Raw genomic sequence first — 16758 nt, 5'->3', positions numbered from 1 at the left:
AGAGGAGCAGAAGCAATAATCTCCGCATAACTACGCGCGTAATCACAAAAAGATACTGGTTAGGTAGTTCACGATATTGCAAGCAATCGCGAGCCTGAGCCGGTGTGGCGACTTGGTTTCGGCAATGAATCCGTAACACTCAGCGCGTGACTCTCCGCCCCTGAAAATTTGCCGACGGGCCCCTCTTTGTTTAATTTTTTTTTCTTTTTTGGAAATAATAATATTTTGCTTTTCATTCGTTGGTTGCGCCTTGCTTGAACTGCTACTACTCGTTTCTAGCACCAAAAATTTGCTGCCTCAAATTGCACTAGCCTCTTGTTGCGGCCGAGTCAATGACGAATTCACTATCGGATATCGTCTGCTTCGGCCAGGCGGAGCCGAGTGTATTTACTCTCCCCGGCGAGCAGTAGCAGACATATCCTAGGCAGTTGGTCGCCCTGCAATCACCGGGCGATAGGAAGACTTCAGTCAGTCTCCGGGCCAACAATGCAAATTTGTCCCTCCTTACTTTTCCGTTGTCGGGAATATCTTTTCGTCCTCAGTCGCATCGTGATTATAGCGCAGACTGTAGGCTAAAAAGTTGCGTTTGCCTCCCATTCATAGATATGTGGCTACAGACTGAAACGCACATTACCCATCTGATGTGTCGTAAACAGATATCATATTAATATCTTGAAGCCCAGTGTCGCCTCGTATTGATATTGATGGAAAGGCAGCATAACTGCGGAACAAGAGTGGCAGAGCGCCTGTTCGCGCCACAGTTGGTGCATAATCGACGTGACTCTCTGCAAACCCAAGTGCATAAGCGTTTGTTGATATAACATACTATCTGTAAGCTCGTATGCAGCTTTAGTCCGGAGCTTAGGGTGCTTGCACGTGGGCTTGGATGTCGCATCTCATTGCGCATCTACGATCCGTTCCACTCGTACAAGACCCTTGCAACCGACTACGATGAATGGCGTATTTTGTTGTTACGGCGCCTCGTGTACCAGCCCATTTGACCAGGCTATTTCCATGCACGAACACCCTGCTTATGGTGATCACTGGAACTTACTCCACACTAAATCTTGATTTATAGTCCCCATTTTCTATCTTGTAGAACCATCTGGCTCCTCTTCCAGGTATTTACCAGCGAGTGGTAAGTTGGGTTCTGGACGACAGACCAATTGTAAGAGTGTCGGTTATTGACCCAGTATATAGAAATCCTCGCTACTACCACACCCTTTTCCAGCCGTGCATAGTACTTTAGCTCTACTTCGTCACTATCACAATGTCTTCGGCTGCCATCATGACTGGTCCGCCCGGCAAGCGAGTTGCTCTTCCGGTGCGCGTCGAGCCAAAGGTATTTCTCATAATGAAATATGTACCTGAGCGGCATCTGACTTAAGGGTCCTAGGTCTTCTTCGCGAATGAGCGGACTTTCCTCTCATGGCTGCACTTCACTGTCATCCTCGGCGGTCTCGGTGTCGCGTTGCTCAACTTTGGTGACCGAGTTGGACGTGTCTCGGCCGGTCTATTCACACTCATCGGTAAGAAATTTCGCATATTCTATATTCATTATGTATCGCATAGATATTGAGGTGCTAACGCGTCCGAACAGCTATGGGAACTATGATTTACGCATTAATAACATATCACTGGCGGGCAGCCGCCATCCGACGTCGCGGCAGCGGCCCCTACGACGACCGATTCGGTCCTACCATGCTCTGCTTCTTCCTCCTCATGTCTGTCATCATCAACTTTTTCCTCCGCATCAACTCGCCGTGAACGACACCGATACCGGTATTTTGTATCAGTCCTTGCACTTCTATCGAAAATGATACTACGAATTTGGGAGGGCTGTCGATAGTGCCGAAATCATTTTGCTTCAAACTTCATCATAAACTTTAGATTTATTCAGTTTGTATTAATTGGACAACGATCGTTGACTGTTAGGAAGTCGTGATTGTGCATACTTGTTTTGTAATAGTACGTTTGGTTTTGGAAGTCATTTATCTAATCTAATGTATGGAACGGTTGGTCCGTGCGGATTTGATGCACGTTGTTATTATGTATGCAATCAAACTGGACTGGTCATACAGTCTACATGTACCGATTACGACTTATGAGCACGCTGCTGTTGAGTCCGAATTTGCCAATATGCCCCTTTTTGACTATCTTACAATGCAGTCAACCACACACTACTACTCCTTCGCGATCCAGGCAATGCTGATAACCATATCCAATCCACGTTCCTTATCCCCTCCATTCCAACTAAAATTATACATCCCATCCTTCTCATTATTCCAGTATGCACCACTCGTGGAATGAATCCCTCGTGACTGCGCAGTGATGTCGTGTTGGATAATTGTGGTGTACACGATGAATTTGTGGGTAGAGCATGCACTGATTAGCGATTTCAGCACCGCGTGGATAATTTGCTCATTCCAGGTTGACGTACGGGAGTGGTCGTACACCGTGTCTGGAGGTATTGTATCTGAACATGCCTTTACCCCTCGTCAGTCTCCAATAATCCGCAAGTGATACGAATAGAACTCAAAACCAACCAACCTCTGTGCATATGTCACTTAACTTCGACAACGAAATAGGCTACCACATTCATCAGTATAACCTCACACGCAATAGCCAAACAGCTCAGTACTTCGGCTCACCGTGTTCGACGACAGTTTCGTGCTCTCTTCCGGAACCCGTGGTGATACCATTGCCCTGTAGATCACAGCTGTATTCTTTCTCGATTTCTTAAATATTCCTCGATCCGCCACTTATTATTCAACGCGTAACGCCCTGTTTATACGTTGCAGACAAAACCAACGCCAGGCTCAACGCGGTGCTGCGGTAGTATGGCAATAGGTGAGTTATAATCTATATAGATTGGTCCATATAGAGCAAAGGTAACCCATCTCCTAACCCTTACCCACGGTTTCTTTAAGATTGGAAGTTAACTACTTGTGCAACGACAACGCTGGTTTTGTTGATCACCAAAAGGTCGTATAAAATATATCTCGTACGTCGGTTCCTTTCATTCCAAGACATTCTCTCCGACTATTAATAGAATTTGATGGGACTTTGTGACGGTTCGCTAATACTGGATTTCATTGATAGATTAAATTGCTCTGAAATAGAATTCTGAGAATGCGCGCGACAATGATCCCTACGTTCGCGATTCTCGTCATTTTGATGGTTACGAGGGGAGTCCAGGGATTATATTTCTATCTTGAAGGGTCGGAGAGGAAGTGCTTTTTGGAGGAGTTGCCCCAGGATACGTTAGTTGTTGGTACGTCGTTTGGGCGAAGAAATTGATGACGCGAAACGGCGACGTGATATTGACGATTGTGACAGGATTTTATAATGCGGAGGAATTCGTTCCTGAGACGAACGTGTTCGTACAGCCCGCTACTCTCGGTGTCCAGATCACAGTAGAGGTAATGCCCAAATATGTCTTCACTTTCAAATACCACCGTATCACTCACAACGCATGACAGGAAGTCTTCGACAACAACCACCGTGTCGTGAACCAGCGCGGCGCTGCAAACGGCAAGTTCACATTCACAGCCGCCGACTCCGGCGAGCACCGCATCTGTTTCCAAACCAACGTCGGCGGCTCAGGCTGGTTCTCGCGCCAGGCCGTGCGAGTCAATTTGGACATCGCTGTTGGCGAAACCAGCATCTTGGCGAAAGATCACACAAAATCGGAACAATTTACGACATTGGTGGAAAAAGTGCAGGAGCTGAATCATCGGTTGGCGGACATTAAGCGTGAACAGATATTCCAGAGGGTGAGTCCCATTTTTGTCCAATTCAAATGTTAAGTGTGGTTGCCGGGATCAAAGAGGCTAATAGTTTGCAGGAACGAGAGGCCGAATTTAGAGATGAGAGCGAGAAAACGAACGCGCGCGTCGTGCGGTGGAGTATTATCCAGCTAATCGTGATTGGCGCGACCTGCGCATGGCAGTTATCCCACCTTCGCGGATTCTTTGTTAAGCAGAAACTTGTTTAGATGTGGCAACTTAATCGTGGTGTACTGATCGCTGGGAAACAATAAGTGGTGTGTATATATAGGATTAGGATGGGTGTAGAATTTATGAATTCAGTATGACATTGCTAGCAAACCTCATAATCACAGTCGAATAATAGTATGCCACGGCACAAAACGTCCACAGTTGCATTCCCATTACGAACGGCAGAAGGATCACAATGAAAAATGACTATTCTCTCATAATGGACGCAGTCCTACGAAGCACACATCTGCACGCACAGAGCATTTCTTAGTATACAACACCTGGCGGCGATCCAGACGCCAAGGAAACGCAACAGTGCTTGAAGAAAACCGTTGGAAAGTGTGACTCGCGCGTGTATATCGAATATAAAGACATTTTAATAGTTTATTGATGCATATACAATCGCAATAACGTGTTCTTAGCTTCATATTTATTGGCTGCATTAATTGTTCATCTCCAAATCCTCGGCGGCGAAGTAATTGAAAGCGTCAACTAGTCCCATCCAATTCTGAATGCACCTTCGAGAAACTACAGAATAACTTCATCACTCTGGAGATACGGCACCAACAGACCTCAAGGTTATCACTCGCTCTTGTTATTTACTTCAGGTTTGAGGCGAGACAATTTTCTCTTCGTATTCGCAACTCGTATTCAATTACCCTGACCCTTACCAATTGCTAAACTTTAAACTAGCGCAAATATTTGACGATATTTCCTGAGGGACATATATAACTTATATATAACAGTGAGGATGGTAGGCAATCTTGAATTGGAACGTTGCAAATATTTACGAATATGTAAATAATTTAATGAATAAAAAAATTATTCGCATTCGAATTGGTAATCAAGGAATATATAAACATTCGTATTCGTGTCCGGCATTATGATAGGGAACCGATCTCCCATAAAATAGAACCTAAACAATACGATTGTATGTGATTAGTGAAACTGACGGCAGCCTGAATCTTTGAGCAGTTACTGACCGATCCTACATACAAACTTAGTATCTGTGTCTGTGTATTCCATACCACAGAATCTGTTGCTTCGATGTTTTAACTGGTCATTGAACCGGGTAAATACGACAACTTTGTACAGTGCATACGCCGAGCAAACTCCGCCGCGATCACCTAGGTAGAAACCTTCTTCACTTTCTCTCAGTTTTGCAAATTTGCTTTTGTGCTATTATATTTTATGCACTTTTACTCTATTGACAAGAGGAATATATAAACAATGTCAGATACACAGGTTTGCCACCACATAATAGTTTATTTGATACAGATGCAGGACGGAATCTGACTCGGTACAGGATGATCTCGAAGCCATGAAAGCTCGAGTGGCGGAAATGGAAGCCGAGGCAGCGAAACTCCGGGAAATGCAAGAAACTTTAGAAAAGGAAGGTCACGATCTCAAGGAAGACAAAGAAGATGTGGATGCACGGAGCATCTACGTCGGCAACGTCGACTACGAATCCACGCCTGAGGAAATCCAGGCTCATTTTCAGAGTTGCGGCACGATTAATCGAGTTACAATTTTGCTGGATAAGTATACGGGACACCCCAAGGGCTACGCGTATGTCGAGTTCGCGGAGCCCAGTTTTGTGGCGAACGCGTTGGTGCTGAATGAGAGCTTATTTCGAGGAAGAAATTTGAAAGTTGTACCCAAGCGTACGAACATCCCTGGCATGTCTGTACGAGGGCGCGGACGGGGTAGAGGGAGGGGAAGAGGTGGGTATGCTCCTAGAGGTGCATATCGCGGTGGATTTCGTGGACGGGGCCGCGGCGGATACACGCCATATTAGGTTATGCTGTTTCGGATACCGCGTTGTCCGTGGGATTGCTTTACAGTTCTTTCAATTCAGTTTGGATAAATACTTAAAAATGGGAATAAACCAAGGGAAGAGTATAGGATATTCGAGAAAGAAGATCTGTTACATAATAGTATGATTTGACATAAGAGATGGATAATAAAGATATGATGGTACGATAAAAAATAGTAAACAACAAAACGACGAATAAGAGTAAGAAAAGTCGAGTTGTGGCAATGCATGATCAAGAAAACAGCATATGACGAGGATAATAGGGAGTAGTATCTGAAAAGTCGGACCTAATGAAAAGATATGAATATCTGGCAATATTACTGTAGCATTTGAAGGGACTGTATTCTGAGGCTTCTTTTATGATTTACTGATGTTGATATATTTATGAACGACAGCCCGATGTGATTTTACTGACGATTGTGATGAACGTATGTTTATCACTCACGTGAGAAAATAATACACAGCTGATAGCATATAATATTAAGTACCTCGAGCCCTTCAAATGCTTTAGTAACGGTAGATGATTTGTATATGCCAACGGAATGGTGTGCCGACTCAGTTCCACTCTACTAATGACAGTAATAGAAATCTTAAAGCAGGTGACAGATATCAACAAATAATTTGTAATAATGGCTTGTGGGTTAATAGTGTTCGTAGCGGGCTACTGATTAGTAGAGTCATACACTGAGGAAAGAATAAGCTGAGCGATTAACGTCAGATCGGATCCGCCGCCCACAATGTACGCATTATGTAATGTATTTGACTCCACAATGATCTATTACGCGGTGTTTGCAATTATTACTAGAAATAGGGCAAGGACCGACTACCGTAGACCCGCCTGGGTTCACGGAAGTCAAGGGTTATTACGCTAGCTGTGGCTATGCTGCCTTCTCGTTTTTGGTGCGAAACTACCAGAAGCTTCAGGCTTAAGACTCGACAGTACAGCGACGACGAAACCCACCAGAATAAGAAGCGCCTTTTTTGGATTTGCGCGGATAGTGTTACCTTGGCTGCTCGCATTCGCGATTTTGTGCAAGGTCATCATTTGTCACTTTGAAACTCTTGCTCGCTTCATCTGGCTCTGTCGCCTCGCTTTTTATCCTTCCGCCATCTCAGGCACTCATACATATCGCTATCTCGGGCTCTCCTGGCCTGCAGGTTCCTCATTCGACCATGACGTCAGAGAATTCATCGTATGTGTTTGTTCCTGTGCTCTGTTGATGCTGCTGTATCTGCCTCAGTCCGGCGTGATCCGATGGAGCGCGATCAGCTGCTTCTCGGTGTTTATTAATTTACTAACTGTTTTCGTGACGGCAGGGCTCGAAAATTACGAATTACTGGTATGATGGCTCTATTAATGTTTCGATCGAATCGGCGGTGGTTGCGGCAGGTGTGGGTGGATCGCGACCCTCGTGTGCGACTTTCCGCAGTGCTACTTCGATACTGACGGCTTTTTCACATTTTAGTCATCGCTGCTGATGGACTCTACAAGCGAGAAGTGTTCCGTAAGTGGATTAGCTTATTGTGCTTTGAATATGACTAACATGGCCTAGGTTTTCCGGATCCCTTTGCAGTGATAACGGTCGACGGCGAACAAACGCATACTACATCAGTTATCCGTAAGACGCTCAATCCATATTGGAACGAATCTTTTGATGTGTATGTGGAAGTATCAAGTACTATTCGCAATGAAGCAGTCTAATGTTAGGGTAGGAATGTTACCGAATCGAGCATAATCGCCGTCCAAATTTTCGACCAGAAGAAGTTCAAGCGGAAAGATCAGGGCTTTTTGGGAGTGATCAACATTCGTGTCGGCGATATTGTCGATCTTGCACTCGGCGGCGAAGAGATGCTTACTCGTGAATTGAAAAAGTCGAACGATAATGTTGTTGTGCACGGAAAGATTATCCTCAATTTGTCTACTAACGTTCAGGCATCACCGGCTCGGTCGACTCCAAACTTGGCTGCTTCGTCATCGTCGGCAGCTGCCTCATCGTCTGCGACCGCGGCTGCGCAAAGATCGTCTTCTTCGAATGATGTTTCAGCATCCACGAATGCGCCTGTAAACGGAGTCTCCCACGGTCCAGCGCCTGTGAGCTCCGCTCTTACTAACGGCACTTCATCCGCTGCAGCCACTGGGTCTGCGACTAGCGCGGCTGCGACCGTCACTGGATCAGGCTCTTCTCGTACATACAGTGCATTTGAGGACCAGTTTGGCAGACTTCCAACGGGATGGGAACGACGAACTGACAATCTTGGTCGCACCTATTATGTCGACCACAACACCCGCTCGACTACTTGGACTAGACCTTCAACTAACTTCACTGAGTCCGAACAACGCGCTGCTTTGCAACACACCACAGATTTGGAGAGACAACGACATCAGGCGAGAACTCTTCCTGAAGATAATTCTCGCGCGAACTCTCCATCTAATAATAGTGAAAACCCGTCTCCAAGTTCGAGCGTGAATGCGATTCAGCTTATGGCCACTGGCGCAACTACCGCTGGTCTCGGAGAGCTTCCCTCTGGCTGGGAACAGCGCCATACTCCAGAGGGTAGGACCTATTTCGTTGACCACAATACTCGTACTACAACATGGGTGGATCCGCGACGGCAGCAGTACATTCGTATGTACGGTCCCAATACGAATAACACTACAATCCAACAGCAACCCGTTTCGCAGCTAGGACCACTACCAAGTGGATGGGAAATGCGGCTCACTAATACGGCGAGGGTGTACTTCGTCGATCATAACACAAAGACTACAACCTGGGATGATCCTCGCCTTCCATCCAGTCTGGACCAGAACGTTCCTCAATATAAGCGTGATTTCAGACGCAAAGTGATCTATTTTAGATCACAGCCAGCATTGAGAAGTTTGCCTGGACAATGCCACATCAAAGTCAGACGTAATCATATCTTTGAAGATTCGTACGCCGAAATCATGCGCCAGAGTCCCCAGGATTTAAAGAAAAGATTGATGATCAAGTTTGAAGGCGAGGAAGGTCTCGACTATGGTGGAGTTTCCCGAGAGTTCTTCTTCTTACTCTCGCACGAGATGTTCAATCCATTCTACTGTCTTTTTGAATACTCAGCTCACGACAATTACACCCTCCAGATCAATCCTCATTCCGGTATTAACCCTGAACATCTCAACTATTTCAAATTTATCGGGCGCGTCGTTGGTCTTGGAATTTTCCACCGTCGATTCTTGGACGCTTTCTTCATCGGAGCGTTTTACAAGATGGTTCTCAAGAAGCGGGTCGTACTAACTGACATGGAAGGTGTGGATGCCGACTTCTACCGTAACTTGAGCTGGACCTTGGATAATGACATTACCGATGTTCTCGAGCTGACGTTCTCGACGGAGGATGACCGTTTCGGTGAACTCGTGACCGTGGATTTGAAGCCGAATGGCAGAAATATTCCGGTCTCAAATGAGAACAAGAGAGAATATGTTGAGCTCATTACTGAATGGCGCATATCTAAGCGAGTTGAGGAACAATTCAAGGCTTTCATGTCTGGATTTAATGAGTTGATTCCTCAAGAACTTGTCAATGTATTTGATGAGCGTGAATTGGAACTGCTCATCGGTGGTTTGGCGGATATTGATGTCGACGATTGGAAGAAGCATACAGACTATAGAGGGTATTCCGAAAGCGATGAAGTTATCCAGTGGTTCTGGAAGGTAGGCTGAATCGATGTCTGCTTTTTGTTCTCGAATTAGTTTGCTGACGCTGTGTAGTGTGTTCGCACTTGGGACTCCGAGCAAAAGTCTAGGCTTTTGCAATTCACGACTGGTACCTCTCGCGTTCCCGTCAACGGTTTTAAAGATCTACAGGGTAGCGATGGACCGCGTCGTTTCACGATCGAGAAAGCCGGCGAAGTCCAACACTTGCCAAAGTCGCACACATGTTTCAATCGTGTCGACCTCCCAGCATATAAAGATTACCAGAGTCTCGTACAAAAGCTTACACTAGCGGTAGAGGAAACAGTTGGTTTCGGGCAAGAGTAAACTCGATTCAACAGTTCGTTTCTCTCTATCTTCAGGGTCTATAGCGGTTTTGTCTCGTTTGTACGTTCGATTGTTTCTTAATCTTTTATTCATTGTTAAATGTATGTCGTGTGTTCAGAGGTAGTTCTTGGGTCATCCTATTATAATCAATTGTCTTTATTGTCAGAATATTTCTAATTCAAAGAGAAAGCAAAGCACCTGTTTCATCACATGCCCGGTGTTAATTTTTTCTATCGGTTGATATCTTGTTGTGGGCTCCAGAAACTTGTTGGTTAATGGAATATTTCGGGTTGATTGTATTTCATGTCGTTGTGTGTTTATCCTCCAGTTTTCTATTTTTTTTTCCTTTTCTTGTCGGCTTAGCAGGTCGAACGAACTGTCATGTTATTAGAACCATCATAGTCAAGGTTTCTATTTTTTTTTCTGCTTCAGTTATTGGTTTGTTAAAGCGTTTGTGTTTATTGAATATACATATGTCGTGATATGAACGCATGCAAAGAAATACACTATAAATCTTATATGTTCATATATTATGTATGTCCAATACCTTCATAATAACCAATATCGCCACAATCCTGTATCACCCTGCAAATCGTTATAACGAAGTATGGGCGCCCTCCTCCTTATCTATTCGTATCCGCACCAAAGTCTCGGGCAGCTGTGATTTGGGATCGACCGACTTGCCGTTTTCTGGGTCTCTCGGTTGTGTATTTGTCTTTCTCGCTTCTTCTCGCGTAACAAGATTTGCTATATGGAGTTATAACAACTCATTTATTCGAGCGTTAAAATGTAAAAAAATACCTGATGCAAGATTTATTGCTCGTAGGATACTATCCCAATTGCTCACAATCAGCGCAACAGCTACATCATGTCAGCGTACAGCCAGCATTATCCGTCCGCCAATATCCAACATACCCTCAGTCCCATCCACCAGCGTCGCAAGCTTCTCTTGAAGCTGTACCATCTGCGTCGCAAAATTGGAGCTTAAATCACGTAGCTGCATTAAACTCTCTAATTCCTGTTTTTTCTCCGCGATGCGAGACGCCAAGATCGTGTTATGTTGTGTGGACGAGGAAAATGTCGCTCCTGTAGTTGACGTGGGAACGAATGTCGTTCGGCGGGGCGCGTAAGGCATCTCGAATCTAAATGTCCCAGTGAGGTTTAGTAGACGAGTATAAAATTTTCTGGATACTATACAAAATTCTGCTGATAGATGTCGTTGATTTTTCCTGTATTGTCATCCTGGACAAATCGCGAACGCGATCAAAAAGCGCGTCCCAGTGCAGAATTTTAATTACGTTTTCGCCATGAATCGTTCGACGTAGGGGCTAGAATCGGCGTAAGACACCAGCATTTTAGGCATAGTCGCCATGGAAACATACTCCTAACCCTACAATTGTCCAAAACAATTACTTCCAACTTCGGAGGTCATTTGCCTGGATGCCGACAGTCTGCGATCACGCGCGACAGACTTGAAGGCGATGAATACGAATTTCACGACTCGACTTAGAGTATAAGTAACCTATTGAAAGTATTCTATTGTCAGTTTGCAATTTCGCTGGACTACAGAAGAGTTTAAGGTTTGGAAGAATACAAGACCATTGCAATGGCAAAACTCGTGGAGCACGTATCGACTGAAACGGTTGATTCAGGTACGTTATTCATGAATGTAAATTTCGTGGGAGAGTGGACGACTCACATTAGTGGCTATGACAGTGAAGCGTCGATTTCTCCGACAAAATCGCGAACTGGCACGGTATGTTTTAGGTATGCCGTTTGTTATGGAAGGCTTCTAATTCAGTTTGAATATAGAGTCAACTCAAGTCATTCGACACGTATAGGTAATCTCGAATCAAAAATTGCGAGTCTTATATCCGAAAATCTCGAACTCCGGCAACAAATTATTTCACTCGAGCATTCCCGAAAACAATGGATCACACGGAAATGTTCTGAAGTGCGGGTGAAAATACAACGAAAAGTGAAGGAAATAGATGAACTACTGGACACATTTGAGATGAGCGCCAAGGATGCGATTTATGCTAGTCCAGATGGTGATAGCGAGGGCAGTGAACGACGAGATAGTCTGGACAGCGTTGTTGGCGTACCGGCGTCTGCTATGCACGTCAGCACGCGGAAAAAGTCACCACCGAAGTCGCCTCCGGTATATCCGGATTTAGATGACGGAGGTGATGCGGTAGCGCAAGGGGACGATTTGATATGGTATGGATTTGAATTATCCTTGACGGATCGACATTAACGTGAATAGTGAAAATCGTCCGCGATCACCTCGGCCTAAAGAACCACATAGATTCATGCCAGAAGAACTCTCGGCAGAGGAAATTCCGGAATCGCCATCCGAGCTCGCTGATGCGCTGCAGCTCATGAATATAGTGTCAGGTACGGAGACGGTCCGGCCACGCCGAAAACGACGCGATAGCTTACAAGAGATGGATATTGTATCGATGGTAAAATCTCAAAATGCCAACTACAAGGCTAAGTTGTCACAATGTGCCTCTGCTCCTGTGGTCGCGACAGAACATATGAGCAAAGTCGTTGAGCCCAGCATGGTTATTGATGACGGCAACACGCGCATTACTTTATCCGAGAATATACCACCGCCGCCCGAACCAATAGGGGTTGCAATCCCAGAATCGAAGAGAAGTGACGCTAAGACTACAGCGGCGAAGCGACGATCATCGATTTCGGCAAATGACACGGCATCTGACACTGCTGACAGATCCACATCGTCAGCTCCGTCGTCGCGTCTGTCTTCTCGGCGGAGTTCCGTGTACAGAGAATCTTTATTGGAGACAGAGATGGCACATGAAGTACGGAAGTCGTCTCCGCCACCAGCAGCGCGGCGATCGTCTAGACGCAGTTCTATTTACAGGGAGCCAGGGGAGCCAGGGCCTAATACAGCACTGCGGCCCAATAGCCCCATTAACGACAAGTTGGGCGAAAATAATAAGAATGTCGTAGTCTCGAAGGAGAAAAAAGTAGCTGAGAAAGCCAGTATTTCTGAGCGAAAAGCCTTACAGCCACGTAGATATGCCTTCTTGCTATAGATCTGGCTTGGTCATGTGCTAATTAATCGGCAGTGAATGTAAATCTTGACGCAGATGCGAACTCTGCAGCTGTCAAGAAACCTATCAAATCGCCTACGGTCAGAGAAATCGAAGTCAAGCCGGCGGATTCAGAAAGATCAGAGGCAATGGAGGAGAGACCAGTCTCGACAACTCCGGAAGGCGGCAGACGTGCGGGTCGAGCACGAAAGAACGTTAATTACGCACTGCCGTCGCTGCGGGTGAAAATGCGGAGGGATCGGGATCAATTTATTGACGCAGTCGCGATGGCAGATCATATCACGAGCAAACTCGACGCTCAGAAGAGCAACGAGCTGAATCAATCACCAACTGCGGAGGCCATGATCAAGCAGGAGAATACAGATGACTTGAAAGAAGTGGATTTTACCAATATTCCTGAAATGTATCCAGCGGCCGTTGTCATCGACGGAGTCAAGGGCAAGAAACGGAGGTCAACCGTAATGAATCTGCAGGACGCCATAAAGCGTGAGCCAACAGATGACGAGCCTGTAAAGGACAGTTGGTCTCAGAAGCCTAGTGCTGTTACGAAGACGAGACGTCCTGTCTCGATGGAGATCCCGCAGACGATACAAGCCGATATGTTTGACTTTGTGGCGGATGACGTCAATACAAACACAGCAAGACGGAACTCTGGCATTCCGACATCGACTTCGCGGATAGGTATTGCACAGGCGGTTGAAGGTATGAGTACCAGTGGTGCGAGACGACCGAATCGTCAGGTTGGGGCGAATGAGAATGACAGGGGCAAGACGACCACGGCCGGGAAACGTCGATTGAGCATGGTTGCATAGGATGTGATTGATATTCCGAAGTATTCATATTTATTCTGTACATTTTTATTCATCTAATGGGTTCTTATGGCGTTTACCTCGTATTGATCATTCAATTTATGATGATGCTGTATGCTCCGAGTCGCTTAAGTTGTAATTTGCGTCGTTGTGTTATCGAATTAATTACTTATTACCAATTATCCTTAACGCATTGCGTTTGCATTTTGCAAAGTCGTGATATATCTGTTATAGAAGGAGTCGTTCTCGGGTCAGAACTGTCTGCGGCATTGCTTAAAGCGTCGACGATTTGGAGTTACGCATCGGGAGGTTCTTGAACTGGGCATACCTGCTGGATACGTTTTGCGTACTTTTTATTTGTTAATCCACCCCACACTTTGTGACAAGGAGGGACGAGATTTATTTGACGAGACCATGGAACGGTTCCTAGTGACCTTCTGGCAAGTCGTTGGCAGAGTAAAAATCACTCTTTTCATGTACGTGTAAATAGTATTATTCCGCTATTATTTTATTAGTAAGCAAGGAAGTAAGTAAGCAATCAGAACTGTAGTAAACGATGACAGATAACTCTCATTTCCCACCATTAATTAATACAGAATAGGCTAATACAAATAAAACTCTAACTTCTAAGCATTAGAAAGACGCCGGCGACCTCTCATTGCGATATTCCGTTTTATGGCAGTCAATTCGTGGAGGACCTGATGAATCTGCGGAACCTTGCTTGTGCAGTCAAGAGCATAGCATTCGCCAAGCTCATCATGAATCGAGCACTATCAAACGAATCTCTCGATCCTGGGTGCCGGCAGCTTCCCATGCCCCATAGTTAACCATATCACTCATGTTGATCCCAAGATTTGCGGGCAGATTGTGGCAGGCGAATCCATCCTTTATCAATTCCTAAACATAACTTGCCTGTGAGAAGACTGGCTGCAGAGAGTCAACGATGGCATTACTCACATATCGGTCAGGACTACTATTGCCGGGTCGCCAAATTTCGATGAATGCCTCGTTCAGCTCGCCAGCCCATTTGTGTCTTCGGTAGACTATTGGACCATAGTAGCCGTGTGACTCGTGCCGTCGCATCTGTTCTGCCGCGTTCTGTTTCATAGTTGTTATCTCTGTTCGCACGTCTTCGATGCCATGATACGCAGTCCTAGGATTTCTGAACCGTGACAATTCGTTAACGTATACCAATATACAGACTTTGACATGATGACCATTGATCCACACATCTTTTGCATCACAAAGGGACTTATAGCTCTGGCTGATCCCAACCTCACTAGCAATCGTCACTCCGGAGCTGGCATCAATTGCGGTATTATATACGACTCCTCCATCTGGCTGTTTAGCTGTGCGCATAGTCACCATCAAAGTCATCCGTGGTCGTAGATCCTAGTGGTACAATATTGCGCTACAATCCTGGTGCATGCTCAGAGAGATATTCCGCAGCGCTAGCAAACATTGAGTTGAGTTCATAAACTGCAACTTCGTGGGCGTAATTAGGGACAGTCACGACAGTGACAGTTTCAGTGAGACTGTTGTATGACAAGTACGGATACCTATAGTACCAAAAGTTGTCAGTTACTTTAACAACAGTAGTACATCTTGTACGCCAATACCTCTGATCGTCTGAAATGTTTGTCTCCAGCTTTAGCAGAGAATACGCATCCTGTAGTCGCACATACATGGGAAGAGGCATATGAATCTCTAATCGCTGTTCTGGAGGATTATCCTTCAGAATTCTAAGCGCCTCTCTATAGTCAGAATCCATGCTCTCGTCCGTTACTGGAGGCATATTAGACACAGTAGGAGACGACTCGAAATCTCAACCGGCGCATCCGCCAACTGTCCAATTTAAGGTGTTTGCTGTGCTCAGCAGATGCGTCACTGGTGAGAGCGCTATCGCGCGTGGAGCTATTCTCACTCACGACATGGATCGCCCGTTCATTATCTATGGCCCTTCTTTTAGCTGTAGCTCTCGTGGCATTTCGAGCCGGCTCGCGGTTACTTTGCTGGCTGATTTCTGACGCGGGAGTCGCGGTCGGCGCCACGCTCTGTGAGGCTCGCCGGGCGCCAGCTGATTGTGGGTCCGGTTCTCCGTCAACGAGACTCATGTCGTAATGGAATAGTACTTCGGCTAAAATCGAGATATGCGGACGCGATGAAGGCAAGATGGTGACTAGTAGGGGTCGGCACGGATACACGGATAACGGATATATCCGCGGATATCCGTCAAAATTACGGATACGGATAGACATTAGGCAGACACGGATACGGATACGGGTAACGTGATCGGCAAGCGAGTGGACCACCCAAGCGAGCGGCTCACTCCTCAATCGTCTTGTAGCAACCATGGTCGGAAACGATCAAAGTAAGGAAGGCAGTATTGAATTAGCGGTCCAGGATTATAAAAATACCAAAATTGCAAGCATTAGAGGTGAGGTGCTGCGCGTTTGTACGACGTCCCCTACTCTACCCTTCGCGCTCGTCTAGGTGGCCGCGCATCAAGACTCAATTCGACTACACCGACGCGAAAACTGACCGACAGAGAAGAAGAGGTGCTGGTAGAATGGGTCCTGTCAATGGATAAGCGAGGACTTCCTCCTAGGGTTGCGGGCGTTCGTGGAATGGCCGATTTGCTCCTTGCCAAGCGTGCGGAATCATCGTCCCAACCACCCATACAAGTCGGAGACAAATGGGTACGTAATTTTATTACACGACATCCTGAGTTGGAGTCAAAGTATTCGCGAAGATACGATCATCAACGGGCAAAGATGGAAGACCCCGAGATCATAACAAAGTGGTTCGAGCTTGTACGGACCACGATTCAGAGCTATGGGATTGCTGAGGAAGACATTTACAACTTCGACGAAACAGGTTTCCAAATGGGTGTTATCGGAACCTCAAAATTGTAACTTCTGCTGAAAGATATGGGAAGGCGCTTCTGAAACAGCCCGGGAATCGGGAGTGGGTGACGGTTGTTGAAGCGGTCAATTCCTCCGGATGGACTCTCCCACCCATGGTGATCTTCAAGGGA

The 16758-nt window shown here is 45.9% G+C and overlaps 8 protein-coding genes across 8 annotated transcripts; 5 read left to right on the top strand and 3 right to left on the bottom strand.

The window, feature by feature from the left end:
* The first annotated feature begins 1001 nt into the window (after positions 1-1001).
* On the top strand, positions 1002-2246 carry V1508DRAFT_390657 (uncharacterized protein). Its single transcript, XM_066937923.1, has 3 exons — positions 1002-1342; positions 1397-1529; positions 1601-2246. The coding sequence occupies exons 1-3, from the start codon at positions 1271-1273 to the stop codon at positions 1765-1767; spliced, it is 372 nt and encodes a 123-aa protein (XP_066793862.1). The 5' UTR covers positions 1002-1270; the 3' UTR covers positions 1768-2246.
* On the bottom strand, positions 2054-2937 carry V1508DRAFT_441291 (Tctex-1). Its single transcript, XM_066942287.1, has 3 exons — positions 2652-2937; positions 2551-2589; positions 2054-2486 (listed from the first exon to the last, which is right to left on the bottom strand). Exons 1-3 carry the CDS (start codon positions 2700-2702, stop codon positions 2184-2186), a joined length of 393 nt encoding a protein of 130 aa, XP_066793861.1. The 5' UTR covers positions 2703-2937; the 3' UTR covers positions 2054-2183.
* Positions 2938-3132: 195 nt separating this feature from the next.
* V1508DRAFT_405950 (emp24/gp25L/p24 family/GOLD-domain-containing protein) lies at positions 3133-3997 on the top strand (the record flags this gene model as incomplete). Its single annotated transcript, XM_066938734.1, has 4 exons — positions 3133-3274; positions 3340-3422; positions 3483-3776; positions 3848-3997. 4 exons carry the CDS (start codon positions 3133-3135, stop codon positions 3995-3997), a joined length of 669 nt encoding a protein of 222 aa, XP_066793860.1.
* A 949-nt stretch (positions 3998-4946) lies between these two features.
* Positions 4947-6286, top strand: V1508DRAFT_423279 (uncharacterized protein). Its single transcript, XM_066941149.1, has 2 exons — positions 4947-5243; positions 5305-6286. The coding sequence occupies exons 1-2, from the start codon at positions 5229-5231 to the stop codon at positions 5794-5796; spliced, it is 507 nt and encodes a 168-aa protein (XP_066793859.1). The 5' UTR covers positions 4947-5228; the 3' UTR covers positions 5797-6286.
* Positions 6287-6987: 701 nt separating this feature from the next.
* On the top strand, positions 6988-9829 carry V1508DRAFT_434406 (uncharacterized protein; the record flags this gene model as incomplete). The annotated part of the gene is made up of 6 exons (XM_066942024.1): positions 6988-7007; positions 7132-7154; positions 7281-7319; positions 7368-7473; positions 7528-9502; positions 9560-9829. The coding sequence occupies 6 exons, from the start codon at positions 6988-6990 to the stop codon at positions 9827-9829; spliced, it is 2433 nt and encodes an 810-aa protein (XP_066793858.1).
* Positions 9830-10267: 438 nt separating this feature from the next.
* Positions 10268-11075, bottom strand: V1508DRAFT_423274 (DASH complex subunit Dad2-domain-containing protein). The gene is made up of 3 exons (XM_066941148.1): positions 10745-11075; positions 10631-10690; positions 10268-10576 (listed from the first exon to the last, which is right to left on the bottom strand). The coding sequence occupies exons 1-3, from the start codon at positions 10962-10964 to the stop codon at positions 10425-10427; spliced, it is 432 nt and encodes a 143-aa protein (XP_066793857.1). The 5' UTR covers positions 10965-11075; the 3' UTR covers positions 10268-10424.
* Positions 11076-11260: 185 nt separating this feature from the next.
* Positions 11261-14204, top strand: V1508DRAFT_423273 (uncharacterized protein). Its single transcript, XM_066941147.1, has 5 exons — positions 11261-11481; positions 11546-11585; positions 11642-12049; positions 12096-12871; positions 12928-14204. The coding sequence occupies exons 1-5, from the start codon at positions 11436-11438 to the stop codon at positions 13722-13724; spliced, it is 2067 nt and encodes a 688-aa protein (XP_066793856.1). The 5' UTR covers positions 11261-11435; the 3' UTR covers positions 13725-14204.
* Positions 14205-14403: 199 nt separating this feature from the next.
* V1508DRAFT_457398 (uncharacterized protein) lies at positions 14404-15835 on the bottom strand (the record flags this gene model as incomplete). Its single annotated transcript, XM_066942681.1, has 7 exons — positions 14404-14441; positions 14501-14618; positions 14679-15058; positions 15087-15132; positions 15202-15280; positions 15341-15506; positions 15568-15835. The coding sequence occupies 7 exons, from the start codon at positions 15833-15835 to the stop codon at positions 14404-14406; spliced, it is 1095 nt and encodes a 364-aa protein (XP_066793855.1).
* Positions 15836-16758: the final 923 nt, after the last annotated feature.

Source organism: Lipomyces doorenjongii (assembly GCF_038497915.1).
Source record: "Lipomyces doorenjongii strain NRRL Y-27504 unplaced genomic scaffold V1508scaffold_57, whole genome shotgun sequence".
Classification (NCBI taxonomy): Eukaryota; Fungi; Ascomycota; class Lipomycetes; order Lipomycetales; family Lipomycetaceae; genus Lipomyces; species Lipomyces doorenjongii.
This window is presented reverse-complemented; position numbering and strand designations above follow the sequence as displayed.